The sequence below is a fragment of the Nesoenas mayeri genome, assembly GCF_963082525.1.
Source record: "Nesoenas mayeri genome assembly, chromosome: 2".
Classification (NCBI taxonomy): domain Eukaryota; kingdom Metazoa; phylum Chordata; class Aves; order Columbiformes; family Columbidae; genus Nesoenas; species Nesoenas mayeri.
This window is the reverse complement of record NC_137543.1, coordinates 91,774,738-91,795,046: the sequence shown is the minus strand read 5'-3', so window position 1 is coordinate 91,795,046 and position 20,309 is coordinate 91,774,738. Positions and strand designations below refer to the sequence as shown.

Sequence of the window (20,309 nt, the reverse complement as noted above, 5' to 3'; positions counted from 1 at the left end):
AAATTATATACAACTTGTACTGGAGCTTACAAGGATCTTTCCTTTAAGGCAGAAACTGACCACAGAAGAAATATGCATGCTGATTCTACACAACACAATAACAGTCTTTCTGAAAAGCAGAAAGGACTCTTTTTTCCCATTAGCTTCTTTCGGTTTCAGGTTCTTATGCACTCTTAAAACTATAACAGCTACAGCATTTCTTAATGAAATTAGATTTTCTAAATTGTGGCAGCCTTTGTAATTTAAAGGTAAGTGTACACCACAATGTGAAAGCAAAAATGTCTTGGCTAACCTGTAGAAATGCACTATGAATTTCAGCTGCAGAAAGTATTTGCACCTGGATTAAATATAAACCCTCAAAGGGTGTGGCTTTTTTCAAAACATGCCAACTAAGATAGCAGAAGAACAACGACAACAAATGCCTTCCTACCATAAATTCCACTGCACTGTAATCAACGCAAATGAGATACAGCAATTTCGACATACTCAGACAACTCCCTAAGCCTCATATTAATTTTTGCATGCATCTATCATCAAATTTGATAGCAATGAGAGCTCTCCCCACAGCTCTTAAGAAGCCTGCAGCCATTGTGGCCAGGTTTGAAGAGGAAGATAGTAACATTTATGAGAGCAGCTGATAAAGTGGGATAAAAATGGACATTTTTTGGCTTGCAAACCCTTCCCAGGTCCAAATGCAGTATTTCATTTGCGGACTTTCACTGAGAATTTTTCCCACGTAGCAACTAAAGGAGCAAGAGAAATCATGCAAAGTCTAACTCACCTCGATTTTGTCTGAAGCAGGGTGCTGGTTGAGCACTAGCTGGTCACTTTCTTGCTTTAGCTTGTTGAGTTCTTTTTCTTTAAGCTCCAGTTCACTCATGCGTTTCTAAACAACCAAAGCACAGCATTAAACAAGCCCCCAAACTTAAGATGCATAGGATGATTTACTTAAAATTTTCCAGATCGTTGTGATAATGTAAAATTATCCCTGATAACACTATGTAGTAATTCTATTCAGTGTATTGAAGTTAATTATGAAGGTGGTAAAATTAAAGAAGTACAATCATCTCAGATGTAGTCTCTAGGCTTGCCACTTCACAGAGCAAAGCACTCAAAGTTCTGTCTTTCCTAGGAATGATGGAAGCAAAAAGGACAGCATCTTACAACATCCAGGACAACCGAACTTAAATAAATAAATAAAAGTACCTCCTAAATAGTGTGAGCTTTCAGTCCTTTTTCAATTTGGTGATCAGCATCAATATTGGTCAAAAAAACGCACATGCTCAATTTCTTGGTGTACTCACAAAGGACAAGGAGCAGCACAAACTACCTCTGTGCATTCAACGCATTGCTGGCAAAACCATCAAAGAAAGAGAGCAGCTCCTTCTGGTATAGCTCTGCTTTCTGATGACAGACAATCAGGGCCAAATACAGGGACCTCATAACCCCTACATAGTCCTAACAGAGAGAATTAAACTGCTTGATTCAAGTCCCTTAGTTTAGCATGCCAACATAATGATTGTGTGCACAAACTATACTTGACTACACTGGACTGTACTGACAAGGCCAGCTTCCAAAATCAAAAGAAACAACTGGTTGAATGAGAGCACCATCTTCCCATAGATGTCCAGTCTTGATGCAAAAGGTTGTCACACAGTTCTTAATCCAAAAATGTTGATAGAAGTCCCCAGGAACTTCTTAAGAGTGAAGAAATGCCCATCCTGTGATCAGTTCCCCTAAGCCAGGCTCTTCCGCCCTCCCTATCCCAAAAGAGAGCCCATGGAAAGCATGAGGAGGTTGAGCTGTCTTACAGAGAAGGCCTCCTGCTTCCTGGCAATGTCAGTGTTCCTGTCACTCCAGTCATAGAGAAGCTCTTCTTCCTCACAGTCATTGATCCACATGATCTCTCTGCTGGTGGCTTGGATGAGGTTCTGGAATTGACGGAGCTGATCCATTCTCTCAAAGGAGTATTTCTGCAAGGAATTCCAGAAATGAGAAGCCATAAACACATAAATGCCTGTGCTGGGTGGAGAAGAGGAAGCCAAGAGCACAGCATAGACAGTGGGCAACATGTCTGGATTTATGGAACAACGGGAACCTCAAGTCAGCAGCTTCTGAAAGTGATTTCAAACACAAGTGTTGCAGATAAGCAGAGAAGATGCACAGACCTACACAGAATTTGGTTCTAATCTCACGTCTGAGTGCTACATTTACTCCCATTATGGAGGTAGAGATCTATTCTTACCCTGCTAAGTGACCAACTCCTTTCTCCAGGTGCGAACTAGAAACTTCCTTGTAAGGGTAATTCACTATACCAGATAATGAATTAATCTCAAATTCATGATGCAAACTGAACCTTATAGAAACTACGAAACACTGCCAGTTTGCTACTCAATAGAATTATTTAAATATGCATCTGTCACTCCGTTGAAACCTGAAGTGTCCCTTGACTGTTATATTAGTGTTAATAAAGCAAAAAGAGCATCCATCATAGGAGGTATCAAAAATGAACACATCTCATACTCACCAGCAGTCCTTCATATTCTTCCTCCAGCTGATGAACTGCAGCCTTCTCTCGCTGAAACAGAGAAAGTAAATATTTTGTGAGCCTTTTACAAGTTGCCTATTTGCTGATATTTTCTTTACAGTGTCAGTATCACAGGGTCGAGAGTGGTTCTCCTCCCTCTCTGCTCTGCTGAGACCGCATCTTGAATATTATGTCCAGTTCTGGGCCCCTCAGTTCAAGAAAGACAGGGAACTGCTGGAGAGAGGCCAGCGCACGGCAATGAAGATGATTAAAGGAGTGGAGCATCTCCCTTATGAGGAAAGGCTGAGGGAGCTGGGGCTCTTTAGCTTGGAGGAGACTGAGGGGTGGCCTCATTATTGTTTATAAATACGTAAAGGGTGTCATGAGGATGGAGCCAAGCTCTTCTCAATGACAACCAGTGATAGGACAAGGGGAAATGGGTATAAACTGGAACACAGGAGGTTCCATTTAAATTTGAGAAGAAACTTCTTCATGGTGAGGGTGACAGAGCACTGGAACAGGCTGCCCAGGGAGGTGGTGGAGTCTCCTTCTCTGGAGACATTCAAAACCCGCCTGGACACCTTCCTGTGTAACCTCATCTAGGTGTTCCTGCTCCAGTGTGGGGATTGGACTAAATGATCCTTCGAGGTCCCTTCCAGTCCCTAACATTCTGTGATTCTGTGACAACATTATAACTACAGGTGGTAACCTGCAAATGCCTGTAAGAGACATAGGTGAGCAGCTTGTCTGCACCACTGGAGGAACACAAGAAGTATAAAACCAAGGCTTAGACAACTTACTTCCCTCAGGGATACTTAGTACATAAGCAAGGTTGCACATAACCCCCGTAATACCAAAAGAGCTCCCAAAATTGGATCTCTTTCTGTACCAAACTCCTGCACAGCTGTGGGGAACCAGGTAATCCTACAGCTAGCTTCAGAGATTGTGAAGTATTATAAATTATGATGTGAACAGGAGGCTCCATGATGCCTATTTCTATCAGTAGGAATCTCACAACCTTGGAACTGGTACTTCATAGGCCCAGACTATCACCTTTCCTACTGGGAGCAGAAGGGAAAAGGGAGTAACACTCCTTTCACTCTTCAGCCTGGCTGAGAGATAAGAGCTCCAGAATGGAGTGCCTTTTCCTCAGATCCAGCTCTTTCTTCCTGTCTATATGAACAATCAAAAGAAAAGAAGAATAGGAATTAAGTCAGCCTCCTCTCTCCTATACCTAGCTGGGCTGATAGGAGAGGAAGTTAACCATTGCATTTTCAGTGACACTTTTATTCCAATCACAAGATCCAGAGGGGAACAGAAGCCTCAAAGGCGGCAGGGGCGGGGGGGGTGGAAATGCAACACCACACCTCAGAAAAGCTCTAAGCTTAGCCCAGAATTTGGGCATTTCTCACAGAAATTCCCTCATTACTCAAGCCTCTCTAAGCACCTCCTTTATCCTTTCACTTTCTTGTTTTAATATGCCTAGGCAGAAACTGAGAAAAATCAATTCTTAGCCATTCTTCTCACAAAAAATGTTGCAATATTTATTTGCCAGCCTTGGTACACAACAACAAGATGTTAAATAGCTACTAAATTTTCATTTTAAAATGCTGGGGAATGAAGTGTAACACAAAGTAATCATGAAATAATAAATATTAGGGTTGAAAGTGGATCCTATCATGACACCAGTGCTTTCTGAAGAGAAGCTGAGCTATTCAACATTCCTTTTTGTAGTGGAACACCCACGAGTCAATTATATAAATCTAGACTAAGCAATGTGTAAAGGAAGACAGTAATTACCAGATCTGTTTTAACTTTGTCCAGGTGCCAGCGATAGTCTCCAATGGCATTGTGAGTTCTCCTATGGTCACTAATTTGTTGCTCGATGGATGCTGCATCAAACCCCCATTTCACTAGCTCCATTTCAGCCTGGCAGAAAGAGACAGTAATTGTAATTTCACTTCCAACATTATTATCTAAACCAGAGCATAAAGGAATTGGACTGAGGGAAACATGACTATGCAGTAGAAAGTAAGACTGAACAAAGGGAAGTTCAGAATAAGCGTTGACAATTTCTTAAAACTGTAATCACTTAAACTGTGTAACAACTTACCAAAGTAGAAGAAAAAGTAGGGAAAATATTTAAGTTACTTAGAATTAGACTAGATGAAGCACATTCAGTAGTGTATTTTAATCTGTGTTCTTTGGACCAAATTGTTCTTTATGTTCTACAGTACAGTTACATTCTTATCGCTTCAAAAACAAATTATGACTTTATCAAACAATGCTATTCATCCAACTCATGTGAAAATACCCAGAGTCAAGTTCTGTAGCCCAGTACACCACATTTCCAATTTAATTACACTCATGAAACTCCAATAACTTCAGTAAAATGCAGTCAAACTAAATGAAAAAACGGAAGATAAACTGAAATTATTATAGGAAGTGTTGTTTGTCTTGCATTTTGGCAACATTTATTGTAGGATGCCAAGCGAAAATCACTAGGAACAGGCTTTGAAAAACAGTAATACACCTGGAAAATTACTAACTCAAAAACTATCTGACTGCAGTTCTTTGTTTCATTATTTGCAAATATTAAAAGCCACTGCATTCACAATTCAGCTCCTCAAACTCCAAATTGTCTTTTGTACTGTAAAGACACACTCCATCTCTGTCTGAATGCCTGTCCTGCGTTCTAACAGGAATCTTAATCTTGGGTTGGGACCGAATTTGGTAATTACCAGCCTGGAGCCAAATCTCTATGAGTCAACAGAAGACAATAAAGCCCGAACCACATTCAAGCGTAGGGGTTCAAAGGCAGTGCTGGAAACGATCCAAGAAGCAAAACCATTTTGCATTCAGCCGTCTGAAAGTTACAGGACTTTGACCCTTCTCGTTATATTTAAACAGTCTAAAGAGTTTGTAGCAACAGCAGCAGTCCCGGCTGGCAGCCAGCAGGCGAACAAAGGCTGTCTGGATTTCACTGCGCTTTCCCTCATTCTGCACTGGAAATTTGACCAACCCTCCTACCACCTGATTCTCCTGTCAGCAAACCATCTCACAGAAAAGCACAGCTGCCCAGACCTTTTTCCCATGTCTCACCATTTTGCCAGGGGAAACATTATCCTGGCCCCACTACGAGCAGGTAATGGGACAGAGCAAGGCACAATGGAAGGTTCAAAATAAATTCTCCCTAAAAAACCCCAGAAGCCCAACAGGGAGCTAAGTGCTTACTGGCCCCACCTTGGCTTTGCCTTAGGGACTGAAGAAGGGAGAGAGAAAGAGAGAGCGCCTTATACTTTCACAGGAGGTTTTGTGTAGGGACACAGCTATACAGCGCTTGCTTATGCTCCCTGTGCTTAGCAAGGGGTGTCTGAGCAGGGTGTCATGTGGCGCCTTTGGAAGGTGCAGCATGTTCAGTCTTTCATCGCTGGAAGCATGCCCAGTGTCTGTCCAACATCACTCCTCAAACCATGGCAGGTCTGACGATCAGCCTGCTCTCCCACAGTGTGTAGTGCAATCATATCTGCTGTTGCTGTCTGGGCACAGTGCTTGTAAACATTACCACTCAATGAGCGCATCTCCACTTCCCCTTCTGCCTCTAAAACACGCCATGCTCTGGGAAGGCACTGGAAGGCTACACCATGACTAGCACTCACAGAAAAGTATGGGAACCATACAGAGCTCTCCTCTCCTCATCTGGTTTGCATAGCAGCCACCTGGCAAATACCACATGCAGATAACAATGACAGGATCACTAAGCAACAACCTAATAGAGATAAAAATACTACAATTTCAGTTTACAAGGAGTCTGCAGAGTATAACTTCAGCCACCTTGTTCCACCCTCCCTACGCATCTCTCAGAAAAGGTTGTCCAACCATAAACACGCAACTTTCACTCCAGCAGCACAAAAAAACCCCCAATAGACTATGTGTTCTCAATGTGTGTTTTCTATTCCAGGTTACACCATTGACAGCTGTGCACAAGCAAATTTACTCTGCAAATGCAAGAGATGGCAACTTCAGGCAGTGACTTCTGAAAGCTTACTCCTGTGGCAGTCAGCTCTACCCTCTGGCTCCCACTGTGATAAGGACAGATTAGAGGGGGAGAACAACTATAAAATACTGGCTAATGGTTAAATCCGTGAAGCTGGTCCTGTGTAAAGGGTTAAAACAAATATGAATCATAAAGGAAATCTGTTGAAGGAAGGAAATATCAAGCCTAATAATCTCTAACACAAACATGGCAATGCTTTTTGTTATGTTAGCAGCCATGTCACATTTAGCTTTCAAAACTAACTTCCACACTTATTCCTCTGCAAAAGAAGACCCCAAATGCATGTTCATATTTCAGTGGAAAGTCACTATATGTACAATACTGAAAAGAGGAAAAAAAAAAAAATAGTAATTTGGAGTAACATACAAGTATTCATATGTACTTTTTATCTTCTACTGGCACCCAAACTTCACTACTTTTATAAATATCTTAGTATTGTCTCTGGGTTTTGCACAGATTTACCTTCTGTTGCCTCATCCAGCCTAAACATTCAGTTGTGACACGTTTCGTGTACTCATCCCAGCCTGAGCCGCTCTGAGAGGAGTAGCAACCACCACCTTTGGAGCTGGCCCTCCTGGCACGGGGAACACTGATGGCTTTGTACAGGGCACGCATTTGCTCTTGAAGTTGAAGCAGCCTGAAAGGGAAGGAACCACTTAGCATCTATGAGGAAAACACACAGAAAACATGGAAACAATGCAATTCATCTCTCCTACTGGACCACCAATTATTCAAAACAAAGTGCTGAAAGCAAAGGCTGTGGAAAAAAATATACTAAGATTTCATAGAGACAAGCAAGGTGTGAAATTCTGTAAGAAATATATTACTGCAAGGCCCTTCTCCATGTTAGCCTGCCCCAAATCTATAGAATCATAGTTTTTTTAGTTTTACCTTATTCGTTTCTGTCACATCCTACAACACCAGGGAAGGTGAGCACTTGAGACAACACAAACTTCTATCAGCCACATTCCCTCTCCCAACTCTTCCCTGGCAATACCTTTTCTGATACATCTCACAGGGTTGGCCCATCTGCCTCATCTCTCTGATCAGCCCATCCAGCATATCCATTTGGTCATTTGCCTGTGCAAAACAGTCTTCCAGATCTCTGTTCCCTCTAATCTGGACTCCATCCCCATATTTCAGTTCCTAAAACAAACAAACAAACAAAAAAAAACACACAAAAAAGAAAGAGATGGAAGACTAAATTAAATATTCATCACATAAGTGTCAGCTTGGTTGTTTTAAAAGAGATGTTATGAGGAGTGATCAGTTTTATGAAGCATGACAGGTTTCAACTGCTAGATTTCTGACTGACAGTTTTAACTGGCAGACGGTCAATTGACAGAGGATCCACAGACATTGGAAGGTCCTTATTACAAATAAAATATGAAATAAAATTATTAAAACATAATACCAACCAAACCTTCCCATAAAGAACAGCATATCCTGACTGATGTTTATTTCAGCAGATCCAAGGCTTCACACGGCATGCTAAGTTTTTAAAACTTTATGCTTTTGTGTTTAGAGGACAAGAAGAAAAACACTGTCACAGTAGGAGCTGGTGGATATTGCTCCTCATTTTTCAGAAGTTTCCCTAAGGTTCTAAGACTTTCACTCCCTGCAAAGATACAGACGGCACCCTGTCTGCCCAGGACCAGCTCCATGCCCCACCATATTTGCGTCCCACCTTATCACCCAGAGTCTAGGCAAATTCCCCATGCACCTTCTAAGTGCAGTGGACCAGCGTGGTCATGGTGCTTCAAGCAGGAAGACACAGCTTTTTGATCTCATCCCACACTGACACAGCCATGCTGAAAAAAACATAACCCAACTGTGATTTGACTTTGCAAATAAAATGTTGATGGACCTCATTACTTTGTCCCTCGGAAAGAAAAGGAAAAAAAACCAAAGTAATGCATGCTGTGGCACCAAGCTGGAACTCAACATCACTTTCTTTTAAGTTCACTGGAATAATATTAATCCTTAACAAGGGGCAGTATTTACCCTGGCATTGATTTTTATACAAACATGCTCACACATGCTGTGTCTCTGAAAAGGAAATGAACTGCTAACCACAGAGTTCAATCCTGAAAGATCTTTCTGTCCACAGAGGGTCCAAAAGTGTGCATTAAATCACATCTACTGCCAGAACTGTGAATGGGTTTTGCATCTCAGAGCCTTCAACAGCAGGATGCACTCACCACCCTGCACCTCCTCTAACTTCAACAGGAACAGAGGACATGCCACATTTTTCCAGGCCTGAATCCCACACCAGGCACTATGGGTTTATATCAGTGTAGCATACAGCAAAGATCACCTGTATGCATTTGAGATGAAACAGTCAAGAAGACTTTAATCTGGTTTCATATACTTCTTTAGGAATCATGTGGAAAAATAATGAAGGTCTTTCCTACAGTGGTTCTGGTTCATTATGGCCCAGAAAATTATGACAATATTCTATAGGACATACTAAGAGTGTATAAGCGGTCATAACATTATGAACAGCTGTTTACATTGACAGTGGTCTTGACCCAAAACTGAAAAATAAAATGCAGCATAATCTGTTTGAAAGGTGGATTTTTTTTTTCTTTTTAATGAAGAAGTCCCCCTTTTCTTAACTGCATACATTTCACTCAGTTTTACTGAACACTGACTGCAGGAGGAAGAGAGAGACCTAGGAAGAAGGTGTGCTATTGCACTCCCAGTTGCCTCACACAAACAGCTGAAAGGGGAGAAGAGATGAAGCAGCAGAGCCTGTGAGTCCAGATACAACACAGCATTAATTCCCTGTAATATTCATAATCACTTTTGATAAGAAGAACAAGAAGCACTCACGGGTTGTACTATGAGCTCAGCGCGCATCAGGCAATCCGAACAGTTTTGCAACAGCTCCTGGATGGTGTTTTGGCGTCTGGACACTGTACAAGTTCCATTCTGACTGTTGTGGAGAAGAAGAAGATGAAGTAAGTACAGAGTGATCACACATTTTGAGGAGACACAAGAAACACAAATTCAGAACGGCTAAGGGAAGTTACATGGAATAACCCATTTCATTTAGCTTCACAGAGACATACACACTTTATCTGGCGCTCCTGCATAACTGCACTGTGAAGTTTTAATGACAATTCCACAATGGCAGAATCACTTTATAATCTGTAACAGCAAGCACGGAACTGGCTTTGCCACAGGATAGAGCAAAAGGTGGAAAGTGGCAGGCCATAAGGAGAAAGTTTTTCTTCCAGTACAGGAGTTTGCAGCTTTGATAGGTAAAACTTTGGCAGTACTACAGTGATAATGAATTACGCACAATCTTTGTTAATATCACTACATTAGAACATAGCCTTTGTATGATATTCTAATACGCTACCACACCATCCATCGAATGTCAGAGGATAAAAGGAAAGCTACACAAGCATATGAGCACACAAGTCCATACAAGTGTACAAAGAGCCTTTTTATCAGTAGAAATTCATTAAGCTAGTGCAGTGTCTTAAGAAGGAACTGCATTACCCACAAAAATAGATGTAGGGCATGGAGTTAGAGGACATGCTTTCCTACAAATAAATAAAGTGGTAGTTTGGGGGTTCCACATAAAATTCCAGGACCAAAAACACTATTAGGGAAAAAAGCCAAGATAGAAAAAGGACTTGCTATTATTGTCTTGGACATAGCCTACTGCATCCATACCACTAGAAGGCTGCTTTTCCAGCATTTGGGATTGAGCCACCAAAGCAAGTCACTGCTAGTCAAATGTGGGTGAGGTGCTTCAAGCAAGGAACCATTCCTCTGATAGAATCAGAGCTCCCAAGCAAGCCCAGGCAGCTCCCAAACTGAAGCACTTGCCAGTAAAACTAAAATAAACGACAACTAAGAGACGATAAGAAAGAGAGACGCTTCAAAGCTTGCTTTCCTAACTCCTGTGCTCACAGTAGGTAACCTTTTCCATTACAAATCACTGAGGTCCAAACCTTCCATACAATACTAACATCAAAAAGACAATTGGTGCAAATCTGTCCAGCTCAGAGGCAGCAAGTCATACGGATTCAATGGAAACCTTTCCACTGACTTCAACAGACTCTAATCATCCTTCACAAAAGGAACTGTGACAACATAAAAAGCTTGGCAGAGATGTCCTTGGGAAAATCACTAAGAGAAATGGCCAATGGTGAGAAATGGTCAACGGTGTATTTTTAAGAGCTCTTCTGCAGTGCATGCAGTTGGTGCTTCGGCAGCCTGCTATTCTCCTGTCAGCTCCTCTTGAACAAGTGGAAAAACTTTGAGCAACTCATCACCGGCTTCCCGCAGTACCAGAGAGCAGAACCTCAAAGACAGAGAGACAGGACTGGAGAATCACCGGGTGACTTAAAACCAGCTGTACGTGTGTAACTTCTGGCTGGCACTGTGATCCTTGGGCTGCACGAACGCTGCACCCTGCTGTGCTATGCATCCCTGTATATCTTGGAAAGAGCTTAAAGAAAGCAATTGTGAAAAATAACATATGGGTCTGATTTTGTGCCAGGCTTCCCATCAGCTTCCTTTTCTAAATCATTCCTTCTCCTTAGGCATCACTGTTGTGTTTGGATCTAGAAGTATCTGACTGCATCTAAAATTTACATTTAAATATACCCACAATTATTCTCATGAATGAAACATAACAAAGAAGAGAAAGGAACCTTCCAAGCAATTTTCTCTTTTCAGAACATCAGAAGTGTATTTTTTTCTTCAATCACTTTTTCAGTCATCTCCTGACAGCTATAAATGCTGGATATCCATTAAAGCCAAAAGAACTATAGATGGGGACCAGACTTCTACTGTAATAAATCAGCATATCTCCACTGGCCTCAGTGTAACTTCACTGATCTCAAAGGCATTACTTCACACTGAGAGAAGGTCTAAACAACAGCTGTTATAGTTAACATGCTAAGAAATTGTGACGAAAAGTTTTTTTTCAAATAAATAAAAAACAATTTAACAGACAGGGAAAAAAAGAATTGCAGGTATTTTGTGTTCATCTCAATGATGTTAGAATACCACATCCAGAATTATTGTCCAAATAACAAAAAAAAAAGGAAAACTGAAGGTAGTTTAATACAGATGCACAAAACTGTTTCAAAGGAAGGAGCAGATGCCTTGAAGTAGGAGGCTTAAGCGCACCCTATTTAGATCTTAAAACAGAGATTTACAAGCAGGTTGTTTACAGTTCACAGAGACCTTCACAAGAAGAAAGCAGCACATGTTTAAGGCTTTCCAATCTAGTAGATAGAGACATAACCAAAATAATGGCCGAAGTTGGAGCAATATAAACTGAAACCAGAGAAGCACACAATATTTAATCATGGCTGTGGCCATGGATGTCCATTTTCTTATTAAACAACTAACTATTTTTCTAGTCAAAATACTGAGACCAATACTAGGATGATGGGTGAAAAGGTAGTGGCTTGTTAAAGGCATCTGATAACACTGGGTGAGCTCACAGCTTTCAAATCCATCAGGCGACCAAACGGAGCTACACTGGGTCATGGGGCATCCCCAGGGACAGCAGGTACCAGTACAGGAGCTGATGTTTGATGGCATAGCTCCACCAAGTCAACAGCACTCAATGACTTCACATTCGAAGAGGATTTAGCTGTACAAACATACTCAAGAAAGGCATAAACCAGTCTCTGAGTTTAGAAAATACTTAGCAAGACAATACCTCAACATATATTGGTTGATACATCAGATGGCACTAGCCCAATCTCAAATTGACATATCTTCAGTACTTTTCACCCATGTGACGGGAGAGTATTTCGTAAGCAGTTTCAAAGGCCCTCAGTGAAATATTTCTCTTACTGGAACCAACAGTCCTTCAATGGGAATGAACAGATCAAAGCAGAAACCCCAATGCAGAGTAAGCAGACATCCACCCTTGAGGCAGAAGGAAACAGCCAGCCAAAAGAAAATCATATCCAACACAATGGCATAAGGAAAAAAAGAATACTGGACTAAAGAAACTGAGGCAAACCCTGAGCCCTGAACATATTACATGGAGGCAAGAACACAGCTGAATTTTCGAAGTACAACTACGTAACCTAGGTCATATAAAAAAATACATTTATGTCCCTCAGAAAGATGTAGGACCCCAACAATCCTCACAGGACATAGATTAAGTGGATTGCTACAGATGATATTTTTGTCAATGTCTCTCCTGCTTAATCTGACTTTGTTTACATGAAACTGCACTAGTATAAAGTCATGTTTGATATCTGTTACAACTACTGCTGCTATGATGACAATTTTATTTGATTTTTAACCTCTGGCAGCATCTAAAGCTCAAACCTGTGAATAGGAACCTGCTGTGCCAAACACTGTAGGAATGCCAAACTGAAAATAGGGACAAGTTTTGCACTTATTTTACTGCAGAGCATAAAAACAGCACACATTTTCAACCATTCCAGCAGAAAAGAAATGGAGTTTGATCTTTTAACAGGGCTTGTAACATCAGAGTGCAGGGAACCCTACTAATGAAAACACGCATTTGCAAGCATCTATTTGCTGTAGTGCTTTGGTTTTGTAAACACTGCTGAGTGAAACAGCCTGAACTGCTTCAGACCTTAACCACCCAATTCTCCCCACAACTCAAAATTTTAGACCAACACTTATTTTGAGGGCAACTCATGAATTTCAAAAAGATACTACTGAACCGAGTTCTTTATTAAAATGACTTAGTTTTAATAGTCATTAGCCATTAAAGGAACAAAGGAAAACAATGGTGGGTAGCATCTTTTTTAAAAATTATGAGAATACTTCAGAACACAGAAGAATCCCAGAAAAATCACTTTCATCTGGGATCTTAAAATGTAGCCCTGTATCTCTCTCCAGCCAGAGGAGCGCTAGGAAAGGCACAGCATCTTCACACTGTCGTCATTCTGTACAGGAGCCACCCTGCTTGCTGCATGTCAAGGCAGAACACATCACTCCCTTAGTCTCCCAGAGAAACCAGAGGACAGCCCAGCCCCTGCTGCCACCGGGCTTTGTGTAGGATGGTGCAATACACTCCACCTGAGCTAAACTCAGCCCTTACATTACTGCTGAACCCTCAATTTCTGAACTAGGATTGCATTTAACAATTAAGCAGTACCAACGATCCTCACAAGAGCCCCAGCAGGGCCAAGGAGACAGGCAGAAGCACATCCAGCAGCTCCACAGCTCCTTAAAGCTTTGGAAACACAAATAAGACGCTCTTGGCCCGGAAGATCTGATTTAAACCAAATTAAAATAATCTTTGTTAAATTTTCTGATTGCTCCACCGAACATTTTGCCTTTTAAAAATCTGAAGTGCTTGTTTTCATTCAGAAAGTAAAGGAAGCTTTTAAAAAAGGTCTTTATGTAGATGGAAAGTATCAAGCGACTCCCTTAACTCAACAATGAGAGCAAAACAATAGCACTTAACCTTTTTTTTTTTTTCTTCCTCCCTATCCACACAAACTTGTTTGAACAAGCAATAGATTCATCAAGGGATTACCTGGTATGCCCAGGGTAGGCGAGTCAGAAGAAAAACCTGACCTGGAATCTCCATTCCGAGCACACAGCCTGCACACCCCACAGGACTAAACCCCAGCCCATCTGCCACCATCTGCCAGTTGGGTGTGTGCGCCCCTGAAAACGCACGGGTGTATGCTGGCAAAAGGTGACGAATCACAGTATCTATAAGAATATAGCCAGAAATTAAAATACTATAAACCAGCTTTCTCCACCCCCCTCGAAGAAGGTGAATGGAAGTGTCAGAAATTATCAAGAGTTTCATAACTGGGTTCTCCCTGTACATCTCTGGTTTTACTAGGACCAGTTTTGGCACACCCTGGCCTTGCCAAACTAGTCCCATCTGCTGAGTATGCACATACACTAAGGCACAATGACAGGAAACTTCAAAAGATGTCTGTGTCTTACACAATCAGGCTCTAAATACCATTAGAAATGTGCAAAAATTTAAGAGTCGGTGGTGAAATCTTAAGACACCTGAGGCCAAGCACCTTTAGAGAAAGCAGGGTTTCACAAAGGACCCCATCATATGTATATGCAGAAAATCCTTGCACTTCTTCCCCACTGGCATTAATCATCACAAGCAACAGCACTGTTTCTAAAGGCCATAGTTGCTTGCTGCAGCGGGATGCAGACTTGCTGCCTCTCCCACCTCTGGCTGTGTGAGAGGGAGGTGCCAAATACTAGGTTCTGTCTGGACCACAGAATTACGCCCCTACTACTCGAAACACCAGCAAATCCCTCGCTTGACAGGCTTTCACATCTGCAAAGGCATCTAGCTTGAAATCTCACACACGTACCTACAGAAAGTTGAGTTGGGATGGGTACAACCTGGCTTTCTCCTCTTGGCGTGGCAGTATCACCAGCTGCTGCTGAGACCCACGTCTCAGCCAGCTCGAGCACAGCCGTGCAGGCTCTGCTGGTGTGGCAGGCATTTGGCAATTCTGACACATTCCTCCCGCTGTCTGCCCAGGGTTCTGCTTGTCACCAGGGCAGTTCTTCCCTTGGTGCAAGGCTGTGGCAGAAGAGCCAAAAGCCCCACCACCACTTTGCTTAGCCAGGACCCTGCAGATCCTGAGAGACTGCTGGGAAGGGCAAAAACACGGCTCTGAATCTGTTTTCTCCAAGTTTACTTTGTTTGTCAGTCCATGAAAGTAATGTCAGAGCACAGGATTTGAATCTCTAATTCCTTTTCTAACTCCTTTTCTAACTTAAAGCACAGAAGTCCCATTCATTCTTAAGCAGAATTGTGTAAATTAATTTATTTTCCTATCACATAGTAACCATGAACCCCAGGCTATTTTTTTCCCTAATCTCAGCAACGACAAAACTGCACAATTTGCCTTTTTTTTTTTTCCTTTTCTCACAGCGTATCAGATTTTATCTCTCCATAGCAAAGACATTGACAAATATTTGACTGATGAATTGGCAGCTTAGGAGTGTGTGACTCACTGTCAAGCTGAGTCTCTGTACTCAGGGCCAAGCTCATCCTGAGTTCCCAAGCCAGAAGAAACCGGGAATGTTGTAAAAGCACCTTGCTGAGCCCTAAGGGTAGGGAGCGTCTTATATTGCTCTGTGAGTAATGTAATACTCAGCACAGACTTGTTCAGCAGAATACGCCCCAAAACTTACAAGACTAGACCCTATGTCGAATGCTACTGCATATAGAATTCAGGTGCAGTAACCTTCCCCCTTAGAAAAAGAAGCCTTGGTTCTGTAAGTTCAGTAACTGCTACTAAACTTCGGCACTGAAGAGATCAGGCTGAATTTAATTATTAAAACCACTTCCACAGATGATGGTCCTGATCCTGCAAGCACAACATGCACAGGATTTAGTGTATTTTCTGCTAGTGGTGCATCTGCAAAATCAGGCATTAGTGCTTTTTTTCATTAACTGACAACAAAACCCTCATTTTGCATTTTGTGGACATCTTAATTCAAATCAGAACTAATTAAAAAAATATAACACACATACATTGTTTCACAAATAATTACGTACAGTATTTTGTGTGCTCAGACGTTTTCATATACAAAAAAATATGTTCTATGTATACATATATACATGTATTTTGATCTCACTAACAGAGGTCTTTAGTTCCATGTAGAAACCTCACAATAAAGTGAACAAGAAGTTTCATTGCAACCTCCTTGCCAGCTATGCCTTCCGAAAAATGAGATACGAATATCACGTTATAGACAATAAGTGAAAGGATGTTGGTATGAGGTTGTTAACCTCTTGATCACGTCTGTGCTTTCCATTCTTGCTACATCACCACTGAATATTACAGAAAGAAGAGTCTAACAAACTACAGACTGGTTTAAAATATGTAACAAAACCCAAAGAGTGCTAAATTAAAGGAAGGTATTTCTCCTCCAGTGAAAGTCAGGAATAACAGGGGAGTGACTTTAGGGAATCCAACATAGTTGCATCAGACTAACCCTGGGAAAAAAAAGATAAGAGCCTGGAAGTAGCATGTTCTGCCCTTAATTTTTCATGTCTGCCTCTTGTAAACAGTAAAGGTATTCGCAGTGGAGTGCCACTGAGCAAAAAGCAATCCTCACAAATGCAACACAATTACAGCATTTTGGAGTCCCCATTTGTGCACTCTCCCCCATAAAGTATTGAATTGTTCTAATAATACAGCAATAATAAGGTATCCTCATACCACTGTAACAGTAAGTAACACATTACAACTGCAATTCATCATTAACTAACTTACCTGTGCACGCACCAAACCGAAAGTAAAATGAAGAACTAAAACTAAGAACTGGGCAAAGTCATAAACAAAAGAATAGGTAAAATGCAAGTTTTGACTTTCATTCAGTGGTCCTCTAGCAACAGGTCTGACATACCTAAGCACAAATTACACAACAGCACTTCTGAATCAATTCCTAAATCAGTGGCATCAATACTTAGACAAACAGACTTAATAGAGCCATTCCACATGTACAAAGGAGTAATCTCCAGCAGTGTATTGTATAGGCACCTTATCATACAACAGTGCTGTTTTCCTTCAGTGACCATAACTGCTGCCTGCATTTCAGTCCCACGAACTCCAAGCCAAGGGGATTAATGGAGAAGCTTTCATGACCACTGCACTGATTTTGCTGGAACTGATCTGCATAGATTGCTGGTATAGCTGCCTCCATGACACCAGGCATTCTCCAAATCTGGATCCACAGCCTGTACCCCATCTGCAAGACCTTCTCTTGTGCTCACAGCAACACGGCAAGCAGAAAGAAGGCAGAGTGGGGGGGAAGCAGACCATATCTTTGCTCCCCAGCCAGGGATCCCTACGTAAAAGATCATGGCCTTACACAAGTTAGAAACAAACTCAAAAATGAATATGAGAACAATTCCCACTAGTTAAAATTGTGCTATAGCATGAGTAATGCAAGTGCTGGTGAGGACAGCAAGGGTGTACGATGTATAAAGCACTTCACCCCAGTACAGCTTGTTTTGTATCACCGAGCAAAGCAGGGTTTTATCCGCAGAGAACTGTTGGCTCAGTACAGCCAGCACAGACACATCTGCACCCCAGATTGCAAAGGGGAGACAGCGAGGTGACCATTCTGCTTTTTTATCCTGTTACTCTCTTCACAGAGTCCTCACCGAAAGTTAAAACAAACAAACAAACAAACAAACAAACAAACAAACAAAAAATAGGCTTGCAAGCTGGCACACCTAGGAAATTAACCAGCGAGCAGGCTGCCGGCATCTCTCCCGAGGCGGGTCCGAGGGAGCGGGACCGACGGGAGTCGCTCCTTCCCCGGCCCGACCCGCACCTACCCGTATCCATCGGAGGCGTAGTCCCCCCCGTAGGTCTTCTGGTAGTAGTAGGTCTTGTGGGTGTGGGTGCCGCCGCCGCCCCCCACCACATGGGAGCTCATCTCGTAGCGCAGGTCGGTGCCCGAGTCGGCCCGCGCCAACCGGCCCAGGGTGTTGATCCGCGGGTGGGAGCCGCCGTTGATGCTCATGGCGGCGGGGGAGCGCCGGGGGCCGCCGCCCGGGGGGAAGAGAGGGGACGACGGGGGAAGCGACGAGGAGACTGACCCAGACCCGACGGGGGGAAACTCATTCACCCCGCCCCGGGGAAGGCCCGCCGCGATGCTGCCGCCTCTCCCTCGCAGCCCGCCGAGGGCCGGAGAAGGGCCGAGCGCCGGGGATCTTGCGCTGCCCTGCAGGTGTGGGGAGGGCAGCAGCGCCGCGGAGCGCTGCGCGGTGGCGGGCGGGCGGGCGGGCGGCGGAGGCTGCGGCGGCGGCAAGAGTGAAGGTCCCGTCCCGTCCCCTCCCCGCCGGCAGAGGAAAAGCAAGGCCACACCTTTCGGCGGCGGTTTTAAGCGGCGCTCCTGGGCGTGGAGCCGCCGCTGCCGCCTCGCCTGCTCCCTCCGCTCCTCCTCGGCGGCCGCCTCGGGTTTCTCCGCGGCCCCGGCCCCCGCCCCGCGGTGGCGGTGGTGTCGCTCCCCGGTGGCCGCCCAGGCACCGCAAGACCTCTCGGAGCTTCTCACCGGTGTTTCCACCTCCCTTGATGACCGTACTGCGCTCCTAAGTTGCCCATTAAAAACTTAGTCGTGACCCATATCGGCTCTACCCGCCAGCGATTTCCCCGTCGTTGTCGCAGAGCCCCTGGGCGTGGGGTGCCCGGGCCAGGGCAGCCCAGGACGCCTAATACCCTGATACAGCTCCAGAAAGCAACCAGCAGCCGAAAAAGGCAGTACCAGCTAAATCAGTGCCATTACTTCAAGGATGGGTCCTGTTCACTGGACCTCTCCCCCTGCACATCGCAGGGCCAGTGTGCTTGTTAGGAAAGTGGCATCAGTGTTTTTCCATCAACTGAGAAATACATCAAATCCCACATTTGGGAAGGCTGTCAATACTCCAAGCCCAGTTTGCTTCTGAAACAGCCTCAAAACTTGTGCACCAGCACATGAAATGTTTGAATTGTGTCATGCGCTGATGGCACCTGTGTGTGTGCAAAAGATGATATCCAGAAATGAGTGTTTAAACTGACATTTTTGCTTAGTTTTTCTTGACTTCAGGAGTAAGTGTTACTCCTAAAAGTAAAAAAAAAATAAGCCAGATCCTAGAGATAAAAAACATTTTAATATATACATGCAGGGTGTTGGCAAAGGTGTTTGTAATCGATTGCCCAGCAGTGCCTCCATTATCAGCCATTGACCACTGGGTCAGTCTCAGTGGTCAACTGGGAACAATTTCTTAGCTACGCTCAGTGGCAGTGCCTCAGCTGGTCTGGCCAGTTGTCCGTGATGTTAGAAGACAAAGGGAAAACGGCCAGATCTTAAGAAGCAACAGCCACTCATGAATAACCCTGCCAAGCTTTTCTGAAATAATCCTGAGGGTTTCATCCTAAAGTGCAGTATGGGAGCCAGCCATGTCAGTCATCTGATGCTCTGTGACAACGCATGTGCTGTAAGCTTTTTAAGCTTGTGGGAAATCACCAGCAGCCCACACCATACATAGACTCTTGGGCCCGTTTCTGTTGTCCCTGCACTGATAATTTTCCTGGTATTTTAAATCCAAGTGACAGGCCACAGGACAGTAACAGCTACACAAACATACCAAAGGACAAGATTTTTCTGAACTATTCAAGAGAAAACGAAATAAGAGCGATTCTCCTCCATGCCACTGAAACTGCTGGGTGTTTGTGGGAGCACCACGGTACAGGTTATGCGAGAACCCGGCTTGCTGCTGGAGGTGATGGTGGGCACAGCGTACTGGAGGCGTAAGAGCTCCTCCAAGCAAATGTGGGGTTGCTTGATCTCGAAAGGCATCCTGACAGCACCGCTCGGAGCTGTACGGAGCGCTACAAAGAGGCAGAATACAAGTTGCCTATTATCTATGAAGTCACACAGTGACTTCCATATTCTAATATATATGCCATATTATATATAATGTGAATCATATATTAGTGCATTTATGTATACGTATACATGCACACATACTTACATACATACATACATATATGTGGATTTGGGGTGCTTTTTTGAATACAGATTACCTCTGCACGATTTGATGATTTGACATTACATTACAAAGTCATTAGGGAGCAGAATACAAAAGCAGTCAGGATGAGTAAGAAAAACAAATACATAGGCTTAATGCTGTAAAGAAGGAAGTAAAAAGGTAGAAAACAGATGTAGAATAGGAGGAAAATGCAGAATGAGGGAAATTTGAACTTTGTG

General features: G+C 43.2%; 1 protein-coding gene across 3 annotated transcripts in view; it reads right to left on the bottom strand.

Annotated features, from left to right (window-relative positions):
* The window catches only part of DSP (desmoplakin), a 39,108-nt gene extending 20,984 nt beyond the window's left edge, over positions 1-18,124 (bottom strand). For all 3 annotated transcript variants that reach the window (XM_080339522.1, XM_080339523.1, XM_080339521.1), the window contains exons 1-8: positions 17,896-18,124; positions 9,420-9,522; positions 7,582-7,730; positions 7,047-7,221; positions 4,328-4,456; positions 2,528-2,578; positions 1,812-1,973; positions 782-886 (exon numbers count right to left, since the gene is read on the bottom strand). In XM_080339522.1, coding sequence (XP_080195648.1) covers positions 782-886; positions 1,812-1,973; positions 2,528-2,578; positions 4,328-4,456; positions 7,047-7,221; positions 7,582-7,730; positions 9,420-9,522; positions 17,896-18,083 — 1,062 coding nt within the window. In that variant the 5' untranslated portion in view covers positions 18,084-18,124. The remainder of the gene's footprint in view (positions 1-781; positions 887-1,811; positions 1,974-2,527; positions 2,579-4,327; positions 4,457-7,046; positions 7,222-7,581; positions 7,731-9,419; positions 9,523-17,895) is intronic.
* Positions 18,125-20,309: the final 2,185 nt, after the last annotated feature.